Source organism: Camponotus floridanus, unplaced genomic scaffold (assembly GCF_003227725.1).
Source record: "Camponotus floridanus strain SB8 unplaced genomic scaffold, Cflo_v7.5 scaffold4, whole genome shotgun sequence".
In the NCBI taxonomy this organism is placed as follows: Eukaryota; Metazoa; Arthropoda; class Insecta; order Hymenoptera; family Formicidae; genus Camponotus; species Camponotus floridanus.
In genome coordinates this window covers 178,505-197,249 of record NW_020229547.1, presented here as the reverse complement: position 1 = coordinate 197,249, position 18,745 = coordinate 178,505, and the positions used below count along the sequence as shown (strand labels likewise).

At 38.0% G+C, this 18,745-nt stretch overlaps 1 protein-coding gene across 2 annotated transcripts in view; it reads left to right on the top strand.

Annotated features, from left to right (window-relative positions):
• Positions 1-389: 389 nt before the first annotated feature.
• The window catches only part of LOC105257643 (transmembrane and TPR repeat-containing protein 1), a 126,313-nt gene continuing 107,957 nt past the window's right edge, over positions 390-18,745 (top strand). For both annotated transcript variants that reach the window (XM_011268406.3, XM_025411383.1), the window contains exon 1: positions 390-2,815. In XM_011268406.3, the coding sequence (XP_011266708.3) occupies positions 2,493-2,815 (323 nt within the window). In that variant the 5' untranslated portion in view covers positions 390-2,492. The remainder of the gene's footprint in view (positions 2,816-18,745) is intronic.

The following is an 18,745-nucleotide window of genomic DNA, read 5'->3' as shown; positions in this document are numbered from 1 at the left end:
ACTTCCTCCATTAGACAAAACATATATAATGATAATTCTACAATAATATTATTAATTATCACTATCATTTTTTATCATTTCTTAATGATTATTAAATATCATATATATATTTAATGAATTTATAGCGACTGTTAATTTCATTAGCATTTTTCAAATTATTACATCGTTACTTTACTGAACGTAACCCCTTTGAGGATGATATTTCGGCAGGTGAACCATAGGGTAAACAACGTGACGTCAGTGGAGTCCAAGGTTGAGCAGGTGCCGGCCAACGGGAAAGAAGAAGAAAGGGAAGGCGCGCGAGAGTGCAGGCAGGAGGGAAAGCCCCGGGGGTGGCTCGTGCGCGGGCGCGGCTTTGCGGGTCAGAGTGCGTCGGGTATATAACCGGGCGGATGCCGTCGTCCCTTAGTCTCGCGCTTATCGTCGTCGCGACGACCCGTCCGAGCTCGACGCCGACGCCGATCGTCGTGATCTGTGACGTTCCGATGACGTTGTGCGGTGCGTAGCGATCTGCACGTCGTGTCGATCGGCAAAATGCGCGATAACAGATGACAGATCGTTGGGAGGTGTCTGCGCTGATTCGTCATCGTCAACTTTTGACGATACTACCGATCAGTAGGGAAATATCTTTTTTACCTTTGCAATTGCATTTGAGCGTTTTTGATGATTAAAAGTTAGGAAAAATAGATCATTCACGCAGGAAAAGATCATAAATCATATGAGGATGCTGCATATTTCAAATAGATTATTGCAGTAAGTTCGAATAAGATTGAAACTAACGAATACTGATAATTGGAAGTTGTTCATATTTTCCATGCCGTGAAATTTTCTCGTTCCTTCGTCAAAAGTCGCATGAATCGTTGAAAGACTATCACTGGAGCATTTGAGAATGCCCGACTTTTCGCTCGAGTGTCATCTCACCGGAAGCGAATAGGAGGAGAATCTGTGAGATCGTTGGGGCATCAGAAGTTTCTCAGGGATTCTGGGTTGCAAACCAAGCGGAATCGGGGGGAAAAATTATCGCGATACTTGTCTAGAGATTGGATTCAACGGCGCGAGAGGTGAAGCCGAAGGAAGACGAAGGAGCAAGAAAGAAGCGACCGAGCGGTAGCAGCGCCGGGAAGGGGATAGAAAAGCGAGCAATAGCGAGAGAGAAACAGGGGGTTGGCGGGAGATGAAGGTGCTGCCGCGGAGGATTTCAAGCCGTGCCCCCGGCGAGATAGGAGCTTGTATAGATCTATATGCACAGTAAAATTGTGGCGACGTAAGAGTTCTCGCTACGAATATCTGGGTCATACAGCCGTCCTCTCGGCGTTGTAGCTTGCTCTCCATAATTCTACGAAATTTTCTCGATGCTGCAACAAAGTAGAACATCTATTAACGATCTGGACTTTTCGTAAGACGCTTGAGAAACAAAACTAGGACGATAAAAACGATATAATTGATACGCTATATATTGGATAAAAGGACACGTGAAATATAAGATAAGAGCGTGTTTGCGTAATCGAAATTATAAACGAATTGATCCGAGTAGACGAACAATGTGCATATGTGAATATGCGAACTATCGAATCGCGATTTACTCCGAAACGAAACCGCAGCTTACAGAAGCATCGCGTTAATGTCACTTAAATCACGCGCTAAGTGAGCTATAAGTATATCGCATTTCACCCCGCCGGAAGAATCCGTAACGAACCGTACGAATCAGTGATTTGCGACTGAATCGGCACGATACCAGTCGCGTGCGTGGTAACGAGCTGTTACACGGTTACGTAAAAAGAATCCACCTGGGTTCCCCATGGGGACAATTTCCGAGGAAAGTCCACGCACAAGGGCTATTATTCGAGTCGTGTAGCGAGAGGTTCGCGCGCGAAACCCACCGCTACCCTTCATCTAGGACACGGTCTCGGGTCGGTCGACCCGATAAATAATGAACCCCCGCAGTCATTTATCAAGCTCACCGCGAGACGAACGAATGCTCGGGGTATAGTTTGAGGACGATCTAAATGGGAGAATCCAACGCGAGGCACCGGCTAGCACCGCAAGATATCGCGTCGTATTTCGACGAGGGTTACGCAGGAATCATGTCCCCTTGGCTCGATCGGGAGCTTACTCGAAAGCCAATGTGTTATCCTTAGACTTTTACGACTTATCTACTCACAAGATTATCGATAAAATAAGTACGGTGAAATGTGTGCCGGTATTCGCGATCGAAGTGGCACTTAGTAGCGACCCTTAAACGTCGAGGAGACATAGCACGTCTTCTCGACCGTGTAAACTCTCCCCTGTGCGCTCGTCTTAGAAATGCGAGAGTCAACTGATTCCGATCGGTGTAGTAACAGGGGACAGTGCGATCAAATTCCGCGCAGGAGATAACGGCGTCGGAAAACGCACAGTTCGCAATTTGATGACAGTGATCGCGCTCCGGGCTTCGCGATTCAAACGAACGTGAGAGCTTGTCTCGTGCGTGGTATCAAGCAGCGCTGAATAACATGAAGCGACGGAATAACGGTTCCTCCTGCTTCTATCAAACGTCGACCAAGAGAAGCGGGCGCGGTGGATGCAACGGGACTGAGACGAACGAGCCACCCGGATGGTGCATCTACGCGGCTGTTGCCCTCGTCGCGGTTGGTTGCTACCTGAATGCACTCGACTGCGACTTCGTACACGATGATATACCGGCGGTGGTGAGGAACAGGGACGTGATCGGCGAGGCATCGTGGAGTAGCGTGCTCAACGATGACTTCTGGGGCACGCCGATGGAAAGCATCAATAGTCATAAGAGTTATCGACCATTCACCACTCTGACGTTTCGGTAAGCCAATATTTCTTCCCGTCACGTTTATCGAGTTCAGTATTGTAGAGTAATTTGTTGAAATTCGATAAGGGATCGACGTTAAGTGCGGCGACATTAAAGACAACTGCAGAAATGGTTCGATACAACGTGCGACAGGAAATCGAATTATTGTCGCACGAAATCGTATATTCCATCATCTTGCGTACGGAAATTTATTTAATATGAAACTCCTCGTTGTTTTAGATATCATCGCGTTCTTTTATCTCATTTTCCTCCTCTTTTTCTTTATTCGTCGAACTTTAACCTTTTAGAACAATCTGTTAAACAGAAAAGTGAATACAATTTGGTGCACATTCGGATAAAATAAGACAGCAAAAACTTGTCTCGAGAAACGTGTCTGGTTGCCTGACGTTCCAAACACATGGCACGACCACGTAGCTCGCAGCACCGGTATATCCTACGTTCTTACCGAGAGAAAATCGCGTATATGTGTGCATATATATATATATATATATATATATATATGTATATATATATATATATATATATATATATATTGCAGGGATACCTATATATACGTATATATACATACATATATATATGTCTAGCTATCCCTGCAATCGGAGATGCACCTTATGGTAGTACTAGGAAGAACGGCAAGAACCCTCTCTCTGACCACGATGGAGGCGACCGAGCATACGATAGTGTGTGCAGCAGCGTGTCGTGTAGAGCACACAAAACTTGCGCTCCCTTCGCCCGTCCTCCCTGTCCGTCCGTTGTCCTCCCCTTGCCCGCTCTGCCGCCGATTTGATGCATGGATACCAGTTTGCCACTCCACGTGCAATACTGCATATTGGCTGGTATTGGACGATCCATCACGCCGCAAGACACCGGCACATCGCTCATCCACCCTTAACGCTCCAGATGCTGTTGCCAACTTCGACGAGGTGTGCGGCTGCGGAACGTGCTGCACGAGAGGAAGGGGGGAGGGGGCGAGAGCATAACGCCTTCACGTTTCGCGCGTTATCGGAAGTGGAACGCATCCATAATCCTTGGGCGGATGCGAGGACGCCGGCGCCGCGGCGCGCCGCTAACCGCATTCGTCTCGTCGGGAAGACGAGCCTTTAACGATCCAAATCGCCACTGACGCGCGAAGCTTGCCTTTATATCGCGCGCGCGGGGCGATACCAGGTATCTCTCATTGTTGCCGCTAAGCGATTCGAGTGGAGGAGTAATTTATGCACGTGCGAAAATGCGCCATTTACGTTGACACGCAGTTAAAAGGATAAGCGAAGATTTATGCGTTAGCCGTTTAAGGCGAGAGAGTTGTCTATTAAGATGGTTGATACATTGTACTTTCATTCCTTATTCCATGCAAAACGTATATACATGTATATATATGCGAGGTATTTCGATAAAGATGAGCGATCCCTCGTGGGCATGTAGAGCAGATAAAAATAACTTCATAAGTTCCTATAAAATTTTTTTCTACGACGCATCTCTATCGAGATATTTTTCTTTAAAGTTAAAATTTGAGAAGCATGTTTTTTAAATAATTTTTATATCACTTTATGGATTTTAATAATTTGTAATAATTATTTTTATGTTCAGTCAAGATTTTTATTTAATAGCGTGATAGATTCTTTTTTGTACAATATTGCAAAGCTAAAAGCAGACTACCTATAAATCTTTTAACGTATTAAAACTTTAAAGCCGGTAGCGTTTTTATATGTACTATATATATATTTTTATTATATATATATTTTTTGTTAAATATAATTTTTAAATTTTCCACCTCTTTTTATAAAAAAGAGTATTCTTGTTTTATTTTGTCAAAAATATTTTCAAAAAAAATATATTTGATTAAAAGAAATTAAAAGATGATAACAATAAAGTGATAAAAGATTCATAGAAAAAAATTTTATAGGAATTAATAGGATTATTTTTACAATCTCTACATATCCACGAGGGGTTGCCTCCCTTTTTCGAAACATATATATGTATACCATATATGTATATTGTCCGTGTATGTATATGTGTGTGGAAGCAAATACGAGTACTTTTATATATCTTATTTAATAATCTATTCTAACATTTTATTGTCTACGATGAAAAGAACTTGTCGAAAACGATAAGAAAGTCGAACTGGAGTATGCTGGATTTCCTTTGTCCATCGATCGTTCCGATAATTCTTTCTGTGCGCGAGCGATCATGCTTCGAGTTTTACTGTTACCGGTATACGAGTGAAAAGCTTTGGGCAATCGCGTGTCGTCTCATCCCTTTCGAGTGCATGTGTGTTTCATTCTCTATCCTTTCTAGACGACGCGTCTCTTTTCGTTCCAGTTTCTTTATTGACGCGAAACTCTGACGGCGTTCACTGTATGTCGCTTTGAGGATTCGAGTTCTCGGATGAAAACGCACCGAGACGACCCCAAAAGTCCAGAGTGCATTTGTGGCAGTTGACCCGATGCCTTCCGCACACTCGGATCGTTCTAAAGTTTCCGAGAGATTTCCGGATGTCTCCTCGAAGCGGCCATCCACGTATATTTTGCCACGTTCGCATATACGCTTCACTATCGATATCATCGCGCAAGCTACCTTCGCGAAACGCGGATAATCTTGTACTCAACATACATGGCATATCGTAGATGGCATCAACTCGATCGTTCTTCTAGTATTTAATTCTCCGTTTGATCGCTCCGCCGACGCTTTTGACGCGACAGGTGCTAATTGAGATGCTATCAGCTGTGCGAACGGCGTGCCTTATCGCAAAAGGAGTATTTGGAAAGTAGTTACCCGCGGTTATTTGCAGTCCGAAGAATCGCGTGGGCACGTATTTGATAGGAAAAATGGGATTTCATGCAGGTTGTACGTATTTCAGCTACTTCGTTTCGCCCGGAAATAATTTACGAGTGCGGTCGAGCGTGAGTCTTTGCCCCGGCGGCGGCGTCGAATGAATAACGCAGAAAGCTCGCCGAGCGATTCGTTTCCACGTTTGCGAGAGAGCGAACTTTACGAGAGAGTTGGCGACTATGTTAGATTATTACGGCCGCAAATAGAAACTGACCGTAGAATACGCTCGACTAGAGTATAGTTCGATAAAGCACAAAGAGTGGATAAAATCAAATAACCCCTTATTACCGTTGAGGTTGAGAGAGTGTACAGGTGTCCAATAATACTCAGCACTCGTTTATCGAGTTTACGTTAAAAAAAATAAAATGTTCTAATTCATGACTTGGTATTTATGAAAAGCTGTTCGCGCGTCGCAAAATTCGCGAAATGCGCGAGATAATGATCGCTTTTGATTAAAATTGGAAAAAGTAGGTCAATTTGATTTATTAAATTGTAATATATTGAAATTCGATGTGTTCAAGAGCGATTATTAAAAATTCCATTAGTATTAAATTCATATTTATTTTTTAATTAATACGATACTCTCACATTTACGTTATATCGCTTTGTTTACGTCAATTTCGTTAAGAGAAATCTTCTCAGCGTGACGGAATATTCGTGGCTCTATTATGTTCTTCTCTAACGGATTTGCCAACGCATCCCTGGTGTACTTTGATAATACACATTATATATACCCACACGCTCCCGCTCACCGAACCCTTCGTGCCTGTATAATGACGATCGATATAATCGCGTTCACTGCAAGTTAGAATTCATATCGTTTCCTCGAAGATCGTTCCTCATCTTATCACATCCGACCAAAAACAGCGAGTGCCATGTAATTGAATTTAACAATAAAATTATAAAAACGGATATCTACTGATTTTTCCGCGATTATCAGGGACTTTAAAACACTATTTAAATTTAGTTGCGTCAATTTAGTAGATTTAATATTGATAAATCATATCGAAACACGATCTGCGAACTCTAAAGGGATATCGCTCCTCTTCTCTCTTATTATGCTTTTTATATTTAAATAGTCATTTAAGGAGATTAAATGATATCAATTAAAATGCTATCTCATATAAATAAGACTCGATCAATTTATTCACAAATGCTCCCCTTTATCGACTCTTTTGTGCAGTTGTTAGCATTTTACTGACATTGCTAGTTAAATCACGATCAGCGACTAAGTCCGCTAAGCGTTAGCCAGTGATTTATGAGTCGGTCGACAGTGGCGATGGGCCGCATTTTGCGATTTCTGTGTGTACATATGTATGTGTGAGAGAATAATTATTATTAAATTACTTAACTGGACACACACGCGTGCATGGTGGAATCTCGTTTCGCGACATTACTGACACGCATGAATGATTGCGTTGCAAACTCTAATTTAGACGTGTGATATAGCTTTGCGTTGCGCAGCACGTACGCCTCGCATTCGATTATGTCGACCGTGATATTTCATTTAGTCTTGTAGCTCTAACTCTCGTCATTGAATCAGATATTGGGATATCGTGCTATCACTGTTTCTTTGCAAGAAAGTTCAAATGCATGTATCTATCTTTAAACTGAGGAAATACACTGCAAAGTTGTAATATGATTAAAATCTTGATATGATGATATTATTATATTTCTCCATATTCACACCTTTACAAGACACGAATATGCAAATTCCTCAATTTCCATGTATAAAATCAATTATCTAATTACATCTTACATATTCTAAGTTCCCGTGTAACAATTATGCGATTTTATATATTAAAAGTCATCTAATATTATTCATGAATGCAAAAAGATAAAAAATTTTATAATAGTTTTAATGATGATGAAATGTTGATGCTTTATTTTAAACAAACTGTCACACATAGAATTTTTATCAAAAAAGCTTAAGTTTTGCAACTCATGAATATAATAATATCGAAATACTATCGATATAATATCGCATGTTATATAATTGGTATATGAACAAAAAAAAATCATATAGATCTTTAAACGTTTATGCGAGGCTTTTGATGCTCTGACGATGTAGTCGTGTTTCGGTATGAGTTCAAGAAAGAAATATCGCATCCGACTGTACTTCCACTTCAAAAGTGAGCATTTCCACATTTAAGTGCCTCGCGTTTCCTTCTGGCATTCTTCGTTCATGGCGGATAGAGAGAAGTTCTCTCGTTTTATTTGAATTATTTGGGCAGGACAATTTCATGAACTGTTTAGTTCAAGTATATCCGAGGATACGACAAGCTATATTTGCGAGGTGGGATATTTTAGTTTCAAATGCGACAAGAATGTACGATTTTATGTATCTGTGAATATCCTTTCAATGATCCTGATCGAGACGAGGAACTTGGACGAGGAACGTCCTACTTTCGTTTATTAGATCTTTGACTTTATGTATATAAGCTACGTTATATACAGACAAGGAGATTTTCACAAATTTAGAAAAGAGAAAACAAATTTGCATTTTAAGCTTTTAGGAAATCTAATAATTGCATCTTATAAATATATATAAGTGCAATATTGCTTATCAATTCTATTGTATTAAAATCAAACGAGTAATAGTCACATGTAAACATTTGGCGAATGTTTTATAAGATATTTTCATCACGTTATAGGATTCCTATAAATCGAAGTCTTATTCAGAATCATTTTACTTTTCGCAGTTTCCGTAAGAAACCTTTAATATATAGATAGCTTATCCGTGTTCGGATATATTAAAGCCTGTTCTAGACACTCTATACATTGTCTCGCGCTCATTTGGCTCATGAAACACATTTCCGACGTAGTAAAGATTGTAATACTTCCCCTCGATTAATCGTACAATCGAATGGACGCGCGCCATTAAATTTTCGTCGTTTGATAAAGCGTGGCCCCGTGATCGAGGAACAGCGAATTAATCAGGTGCGAGGTACAGGTGGTAGAAAAGATAATTCGCTTCCGCATGGACGCGTCATTGGATTCTCGGGGCGCGTTAGCTGACTCTATATCACTACTTCGTGCCGTGCAGTGATTCATCTGGAGCGTTTCGTGACTCTCTCGTGCCAGAAGCGTGCCGTGAGCAAGCGCTGTAAACTCGCCCACTCGATGGTGCGCGTATATTAAAGAACGCTTTTGTCGGTGCGCCCGCGTACCCGAGTACATATGCACAAGAGAGCGTGATACTTTGCAGATTTGAACGCTTTATTGCGACTATGTGGATATGCTTAATTTTCATTGACCCTGATAGACGAATACCCGGTAGAGCTTGAGAGTATTAATTTTTGATTCGGCATGGTTCGATTTTCTCGTCGAAACTCTCATTATCAACGTTCAATTATTACGTGCTAATCGTTACGCTGCTATGGACTCCCTTGTTTAGTATGGCTAATTAAGCGCCGCGGCATAATGGGTTATCGAGAAAAATATAATTCGTCTTGAAATATAAATCAGCTAAGTTTAATAGCGGACGCTATTTTCTAAAATCTAGAGAGATATGCGCACAATTTTCCGAAAGTTGTTGAACTTTTCTATTAATTATTAGAAATTTAGTTGCCCATCCATAGTTACAAATAATGTGCATTGACAAATTATTTATACATGTAATTGTATTTCACATGGAATTTATTAATTAGGTGGTCCTAATTAATTAATTCACTAAAAATATCGTAATTAAATATATGAATAGTGCACTAGTTAATTACATAACTCTAAAATAACTCTCACAAACTGCATCAGCTTTAAATGTGCGTGCACACATATAGCTCGACTGAGTTATGGAACGAGAAGCTTTGCAACCTTCTCCGTGCTAGATAGTTAATTACTTAATTACGTCGTCGTAATTAGTTTACGGTTCCAAAGTCGAGCGTGCTATAGTTGCCTGATTGACGTATCGCCGTAACAATAAATCGCTTCCTTATGTGTGTAAATGTGTGAAGGAATTTCTCTTCATAGAGACTTGATATTGCAACACGTTGACAAAGTTCGTAAGCGTCAATTTATGCTATTTATAAATAGAATTGTCACATCTTGAATATTAAGCATTACTTTTTATTTACATTATGCGATGTATTTTTATCTGTATTATAATATTTAATATCGCCTTATTTTTTTATCTCTATTATTTATAGATTATTTATTTATATTATTTATATTATATTTTTATTATTTTTTTGCCATTGTACAAAATTTTCATTAAGAAAAATGCTTCTTTTCTTGTGATTTGCAACATACAATTAAAAAACAATATTAAATATTATATGAAAGATTTATCATTGAGAATCGATATTATTCAAAGAATTTAATTTACGACATGTACTTGTACTTTTAATTCTCTTGTGCAGCGGACAAGACTAAATGGCTTTATTCGCTCGAGCCAATTCAATTTCAAGCGACACCCCGAGGCCTTTAACTTCCTAAGTTTCAATGCAAAAGAGTTCAATTACTTGCCTTTGTACGGCACGAAGATGACATCTGAGACGTAAGATAAGCTATGATACCCGCTAAAAACGATTTGCCCGGAGCTTGTATAGGAACAGTGCCAGAAAGAATGATCCTATTTCTAAAGTAGATACGGTAAGTTGACAGAAATGTGTAGTCTGAAAAAAAATAATAAAAAGTTAAAATTACACACAAATATTATTTTTAAATGTATAAATTATATGCATAAATTATTATATTTATTTATTTGCTTTGTATGTTTTCTGTTCAAGCCAATTTCCATTCAAATGTTTGTTTGAATTAATATTCTTTCGGATAGTATTATAACATAATATCTAGTATGTATGTACATGTGCGTGCGTGTGTGTGTGTGGGGCATAATTATAAAAAATGCTTTGAGAAACTCATGTTTCCATTTTTCACACACATTCTCTTTTCTCTTATCTTTTATGTGCATCATATAGTTTTAACAATATGAAATGCTTTTTTAACATACGTGAAGTTGAGTTTTTTCTTCTCTTCGCATCGTAAGAAAGTCTAGTTTTTACATAAAATGATTGAACCATTTTTTTATTTCGAGTAAAGTTTGCAATATCTATATTAAGATCGAAAATATCAATAAAATATGAAATAACAAATTCGAGATTATTGATACGATTGGGCAATGATAATGGGCTCATTGAATTTTATTAATGCATTATGATTAAATCTCATATTGTTGATATTGGAACAATGCATAATCAAGAAGGAAATAATTCCTATAGAAACTTATATGTCATGATAATGTGATTATATTGTATTATGGTTTCTTAGTTATTACCGTGACTAAGGATTCTGAATCAGATGCTTTGAAAAGATTCTTTGTTTTTTTTTCAATTTTTTGTGAATCGCAACATTTTCCGATGGAAGCCGTAAAAATATAGCTTATTATAATGCGCACATAATGATTTCCTCTATATGTATATTCCAATATTTTTTCTTATCAATTACTCGAATATCATGCATTTTCCACTTTTTGTACTGTATTTTCGCTAAAAATAGTTCAATATCGTTATTACTCGTAACAATGTTTGTTGATACATATGATTACATTGCAGACAAGATTGACATTATTAAATTTGATATTAAATAATCGTAACATTCATCGATTTTGTTAATTATTTTTTAGTTTATATAACAAATGTTTGTGAGAATTTACAACATTTTAAATGAAATACATATATTCAATTTAATCTTTTTTCCATTCTTATATTAAAATTGAAAGATAACTTTTGGTACAATGTAGCATTCGAAAAGACTGATAGCACAGCGACTTTGAAGAAAAACAGACAATGGACAGAGAAATGTAATAGAATGCATAAAGCAATGGTATACATCATGGTATACATGATATTGTGGTATCGCAGTGGTTTGTAAAGCGGAGAAAGAAAGAATCGCTAAGAATTCATATGAAATTTATATACGCGTTACATCATCGCAAAAATAATATATTAATCTTTCGATTTCACGATGGATTCTTGGCGAGATACGTCATTCAAAATGGATCATACTTTTTCTTATTTCCGGTTATCCGGATCGTTGTAGGAAAATTGAATCTAACATATGCGAAAGCTGACGCGTGCCAGTTTTCCCTCTCTCTCTCTTCCGGCTTTTCTCTCTTTCTTTTTTCCTTCACGGACGCAAACGACATTTCATGGTATTACTTGCATCGCAGTAAAGCCCGACAGAAACGAAATGCTATAACGTTAATCTCGGGCAATCGTAAACCGAGTAATATAAAATGTATGGCCTCTCTTGTCGTTGTAATTCCGTGCGTCGGTTGTGCGTCAGTTCAACTTCCGCTCTACGTTATCATTTCCGCAAGCTGCGATATTGAGTCACTCGAGACGAGAGCTTCATTAAGTATTACAATATAGTAACGGCTCTTCTTCCATTATTACGTTGTATTTTGTAGCGTCACCGCCTATCTCTTTCCCTGCCTTTCACGTAGACCGTCGTCGCGCGCGTGGTGGAATAACAGGGCTGTTAAACAGACAGCGCACCGAGAGCTTCCTCTTAGGGCTGCAAATGCAATGTTCGTAATAGCGGGCGTCATTATGACTGTGGTAAGCAAGACGTCAAGAAGATTAAAGAACTATGTCGCGCGCTCTTTTTTCCCGTCTTGCACCGAGGAGCTTTGTTGTACGCTTCCCTTAAAATATTCAACAGTGAATTCTGAGCGTCAAAAATAAATTCAAATTAAAAATTTCAAGAAGAAAACAGAACAATAAATATATATTTCTTTTTCCATGCAACTCGAATAATTCGAACGTCACTTAATAAACTCATTCATAATTCGTTCAATTATTTGTTGCGAATTCGAATCGCAGAATTACTGTAAAGAGTAAGAATTGGGAAGAATGGGGCATGGAACTTTCATGTTTTCCTCGAGATTGTGAATACCGCGATAATCGTTTACTGAGTGAATTATGTTTTCTCATGAATCTATCGGCGCATTTGCTTCGACATTCCGACACCAATAGAAATACGAATAGCGAGGATGATTTATTCGAAGAGAATCGGCGCAGTAAAGAGATTCCTCGTAATAGCAGTGGGTTCCCTAATAGGTCCGTCCTTACAAAATGGTTTATTGGTTGTCAATATTCATCACCGACTACTCCGTAATGTCGTACACTTGAGGCGGAACAGATTGCCTCTCTTTTACCGCAACGGGACCGCCAAAAACACGACCCTCTCAGTAGCCTTTTCGACCCGCAGACATCATTCCCTCGGGAAGGATATGGTCGTGGTAAGCAAATGCAATGCGTTATCGGAATCGGGAATCTTCCGTTAGTGATCGTCGGCACGTGACGGATTCGCATTTCGAACGTGACTAGTCATCGTGTACATCCACAGATGCACAACTAGCTTTCCCCTCGATGCTTTCGATAATCTACCGAAATTATAGTAAATTAGAAAACACTTGAAATAGCTAAATTCTACCTATAGAGGTAGACATATATAGAATGTATAAACATATATAGATATGTTTAATCCTGCGATACATTCGAGATTGTATCTTATAATCGTTTATTATTTTATTTATTGATAAGAAGAATTATTTATGTAGAAGTAAAACAGAAAAGAACAGAAAAGAACTCTTAACTTTTAAATTAAATCTTAATACTAAACTTTATAAGAAGTTAAATCAATTTTATATCAATTTATCACATTCTTAATCATTTCTTTATCATTCATTGTTTCATGATAAAGAGCGAGAAAAATGTTAAATTAATCTTTGTGTTGTAATGTGGTACTTTTTTTAAGTAAGTAGATAACATTATAATGTGATATTTAAAATATGAATTAATTTTTCTTAAATCTGTGAATGGAGCGTAGTTTATATTTCGTTTTTACTTTCTCTCTAGTAACTTGAATGGATATGTTAAAAAAACGAGGTAAGATCGCCTGGTCTTCGATGAGAACAGGGATAGAGTTGGGGCAGCAATTTACGTTTAACCATCGCTGGGGCATAATCTGTTTAAACTCCTAGAACAATGTACGAAGGGCAAAACGTTATCTACGGAGCTTAGCGAGGTTCAACACTCGCAAATAGTAAAACACGAGTGGACAGGAGGGTAGCGACGACGACCACGTTGCCGGCATCATAGCTTACATCTCGTCTATTATTCCGATTGTTCTATGTCACGCGAGATTTTGAAAATTATTCGAGCAGCTTCTATGTAGTCTTTTAAATAAGCTTGAAGTAGAATTAAAATGATTGAAACTAAATTCTCAAAATAGCAAATAATGAATTGAAATCTTTACCAGGATTTCTGAATCTCTAAATTTACAATTTTATTTTTTTTTTTTTTTTTTTTTTTTTTTTTTTTTTTTTTTTTTTTTTTTTTTTTTTTTTTTTAAATAATCAAATTATATTGATTTTAAATTTTATTCTTGGAGATAAGAAATGATGATTGATGTACAATACATATATTGAGAGTGATAGATATTTCAAGTATTTTGTACTTCTAAAATAATACATGTATATGAGTTAAATTTAATATAATTTCAAGTGCAAAAAATAAGATAAATTTTAAATAAATCTTAAATAAATAATCTTAATATATCCTTTTATTAGATGTTTTAAAATTTCTACTAAAAATGTGAGTTTATAATTTCATAATATTCCTATTTTCCCATCTTCTTTTATTTAATTAATTTCTTATAAATATGTTTAGAAATATGTAAATTAATGAAAAATTAAATAAATTAAATATTATAAAATTCGACAAATTATAAGACTAAATGATTAAGCGTGTGATACAAATGTGAAACTGAATAGTTTCGATTTCGAGGCATCGAATTACTCCGGTGGTCAGAGGATAAAATCGACGTGGTCAGCTGGATTAGGTCTGATTCGATTCTAGCGTAGTCTCATGCCAAGATCCATTTCCTTCGCAAGGGTTGGCCATTTGCGAATTGGGCCAATATCGTCCTTGACTATTTTGTTCATAAGAAATGGAAAGGGACCAGAAGTGTCATCGAGAACCTCAATTCCTAAATTGATAGTGAAATGATGTAGACATGGAGAAATTCAACCTCCCCAATTTTCTTCCTGTGACTTCCTCGCACGAAATCAATTTAGAGCATTTATTAAATCGGCAGGATGTCGATGTTATCCGAGATTTCTGAACGTTTCATCGGGTTATTGGGCAATTTTCATCAGGTTATTTGGTAATTTTCTTACGGAACAAAAAGAGTAAACATTTATAATATTATAATTATTTTATACATTTTTAAATAACATATTTGCAACTATTTTTCCAACAATTATTTAGACTCACATTACGTATATAAAATTGAGATATAATATTTCTTCGTTTGGAGACAATAATTGTGCGCAAAATTATTTATTTTTTGCTTTATTTTTCGATAGTAATCTAGGAGCCGATTCGATCAATCGACACCCGATACATCGCACGTAGGCTAATCTCTCGTTTATTATCTCTCGCTTATTATCTCTTTACATGTTACCATATCATTGCGCTTTAGAGATCTTGTACACATACATATACACACATATATATACTTAATCTGAACCAGTAATTGTTTTTGTACTCTCTGTGTCAGGCAATTATCGGCTAATCTGGGAAGGTATACGTAATCAATTATCTTACATCGTTTCACAGTGCACCTATTATATGTACATCACATTGTACATTTTTCTATATGATACATTTCGCATTTATATAAAAATTCTCGATAAATATTAATAGACTCAATTAATTAAAAAAATATAGCGTTATATATATGTTGTCCGAAGCAAATGCATGGTGATCGTATTTCCACCATGTTACTTTAAAGTCTGAAAGCTAAAGCAATGCGACGCAGAAAATGAAGATCGTAAACATGAATATCTTAAATATTTAATGCGTTTCGCGCAGCTTCCGCCAAAGGTGGCGACGAAGCAATATTTCGTCGCACAATAACATCGTATTTACGTAAGCAAATTCCTAGACCCTCATCGAGAGAGCTTTCGAAGAAGAATTTGCATTCATTTGGAAGTAGCTTATATACCAGTTGCTGGAAGGGGCCCGTTCCTTTTTCATGCAAATTCGAAGGACTCCGTCATCCCGGAGGGGATTTCGAACTCCGCGTTACAAAGTAGCAGTTAACTTCCCTTTTGCATGCCTGTGCAACTTTCCGCCGCAACTTCAGAAATGTTAAAAATATGGACAGCGCCGGTGTGCGCGTATGCGCGCTCTTCCGTACTTTTCACGAGATTTATCAACCCGTCGTCAGCGGAATTAACGCATCATTGTAGCTTATTCGCCAACGTATTTAATGCAAAAATATGTATCCGTGTGATGTCCGCGCCATTATAATTCAACCGGATTTGCATAGAGAACGATATAATTAAAAATTCTCATTCTCCGAGCATAATGTCACCTAAAGGTACGCCAAAATCTCGTCTAGCGCAACCCTCGCCGCGATCCTTTAATCGTGCCCCTGTATGCGTCCGATGGATCTTCATATACTTCCTGAAATTTATGGATGCCGGACTCACTAATCAATGCCAGTAAAAGTACGACGGAATTGGAATGCCGGAGAACCGAAGCGCAATCGAGTACGGTGGAATTCGCGCTCTCGAGGTAGTGTACGGCTATCCGCGAATCACAATGAAACCGGCAATGACGTATGACATCGTTTCCGGGCGGTCGTGGCGGAACGGAGAATGAAAAGCACGCGGCGGCGATATCTGAAACGTGTTTCGCATGTACGCGAGAATAACGATCCGGCCTCAACTCAAACCCACGGCTGGTGCCTCGATAATTGGATGCGCGTAATTGGCCGAAATGGAGGGAAAATGGTATCCGCTGGCTATCCGTATCCATTCTTGCGCTTGGGTTATAACGTAACGTCGACACGGATTTGGACTTGTTAGGGAGATTTAATGATCGATCGATGTATTTAATCATTTTAATCGATACATATAAAAACACATTGCAAATGTTGGTCACATTTCAATATATATTCAGTGCCATTAATTAAAATTAAATATTATAATGGTAGATTAATTTTAGATGAATCAATTTTACCAATACATCATTTATTAATTTTATCCTGACTCGAAATGTAATTTTGTCAAGGAAGAAATTATCGAACACGATAATTGCGGTATATAAAACGCAGCGGACTTTGGACAATCATGTTTCCGTGTATAGGAGAATTCAGATGGCATTTTAACGAGCCCGACCACATTATATACATAAGTTCCGCAAGAAAGTTCGGACTTCGTTTAGAAGTGGAACCGTTTTGCTCGAAATGTCACACTTACCGCTGTTCCCATTTCGTCGTGCCATTAAGAGACATTATTCCATTGCTGTCGCACCACCAACTGGTATTATATCGTTATATCTGTGAGCTTCGAAACTTTTCCGCCGTTTAAACAAGTCGATTCGGACTCGGGCATCGTAAAAGATCCTTGTCGAGTCGCCAATGTAACACGCCACATTGCCATTCAGATCGGTGAGGAGCTCGAGGACATTGGAATCCGACGATGTTCTCCACGTTGCCCGCTCGACAAACATTGCCAGAATCGGAATCGAGAATCGCGAATCGCATACGAGGACACGCGTTGTTCGATGTACGATAAGATTATACGAAGATTGTACAAGAGACCTTAACTATCGGTTTTCTTGTCATCGAGCTATCTTCTTTCAAGTTTTCCGTATTTCCGTGAATCTAATAATTTCCTCGTACTTATAGATATATATACCTATTGTTCCTTAACTATAAATTGAGAAATTATTTCGTCGAGATATCGAAGAAGAGTCTTCGTATTTAGCGCTTACCGATTTTTGATTACAGATCTAGCACTTTGTTTCACCCATCACTCGCGTAATGAACGAAGTTACATAAGCTGCTAGCGTGAAAGGTTTTCCGCCTCACCGCGAGTAAACCGGCGTTTGCTGTGCACTTTTCAAAGTAAACTTTTCGCGGCGTCAACAGCTGTCGAGAAGTCCCAGTGCGAAGTAATGAATTTCGCGAAGACAGCCCGACTTCGGCTCTTAAAGCGAGCGAGGGTCGGCAATAAATCTGCAGGGTTGCCCGGCATGCATCCAACAAATCTCGGCGGTGCACGGCAAGATTTTCCCTGCCGGCAATTCGAAAAAGTGAAGTCGCGGAAAAAGCTTTCTCTTTCACTCCTTTCTCGTGCAATTCCGAGACCGCATTCGATAAACTCGGATCGTACGAAATGCAATATTTTTTTTTTGTTTTGCTGACCGCACGTCCCAAATTCAGCTTTTTCGAATTTTTAGTGGACACGTTTCTATTAGAAAATAATTTCCCGCCGTCAGAAAGCTATGTGTCATCGGTTTTGCGTCGACAATGAATTCTTTTGACGCAACAATTTCGGTCTCACATAGCTGGTGCATTTTTCGAGAGTTTTGGGAGATTCTTGCCGCATCGTTAAAGGACCGTATATGCGTCGGTATGCTTTATGAATTTGATTAATAAATGGAAACTGTGCGCTTATATAAATATCTCTGAGTTATATATCGTGAGAATTATATTTTAATATAGTATTGCTATATAATTGGTTTTAATGTGTCTCTTTAAACGTGACGGAAATATGTGACCTGGATTTATTGCTTTTTATGTAATAGCGTCATTCTTCAAATGAAATCCAAGGCAAATAAACGTTGCATTATTGTGCAAAATTGCTGCAACAAACGGAAAAATAATGAGCGCTTATCTGTCATATTAAATGTTATTGACGTCAGCATAGCAATTAAAATTATAATAAAAGTTATAATAATAATGCGCAATATATGTGAAAGAAAGAGAATTATATTTATATATAATCGAGAGATAATTTCAACAAGCTTAAAATCAATTTCTGTGTCTCGACCGTATGTAAAGTTGAACTTGCATTTTAGTTCCATTTGCGAGGTTATCATCGGCGTATGTACGTATGCATTGAATGTATGCGTTCACTATAGTAATTTCTATTCGGCTCGAGAAATGATTTTTTTTTTGATTACCGGTTACATCGATCGCGCGAGATCGTTATATTTCAAAATGAAAGATTTTCAGACACCATACATATTGCCTTTGAATCTACGATGAAGATGCATTTTCTTCGCAGTTCTT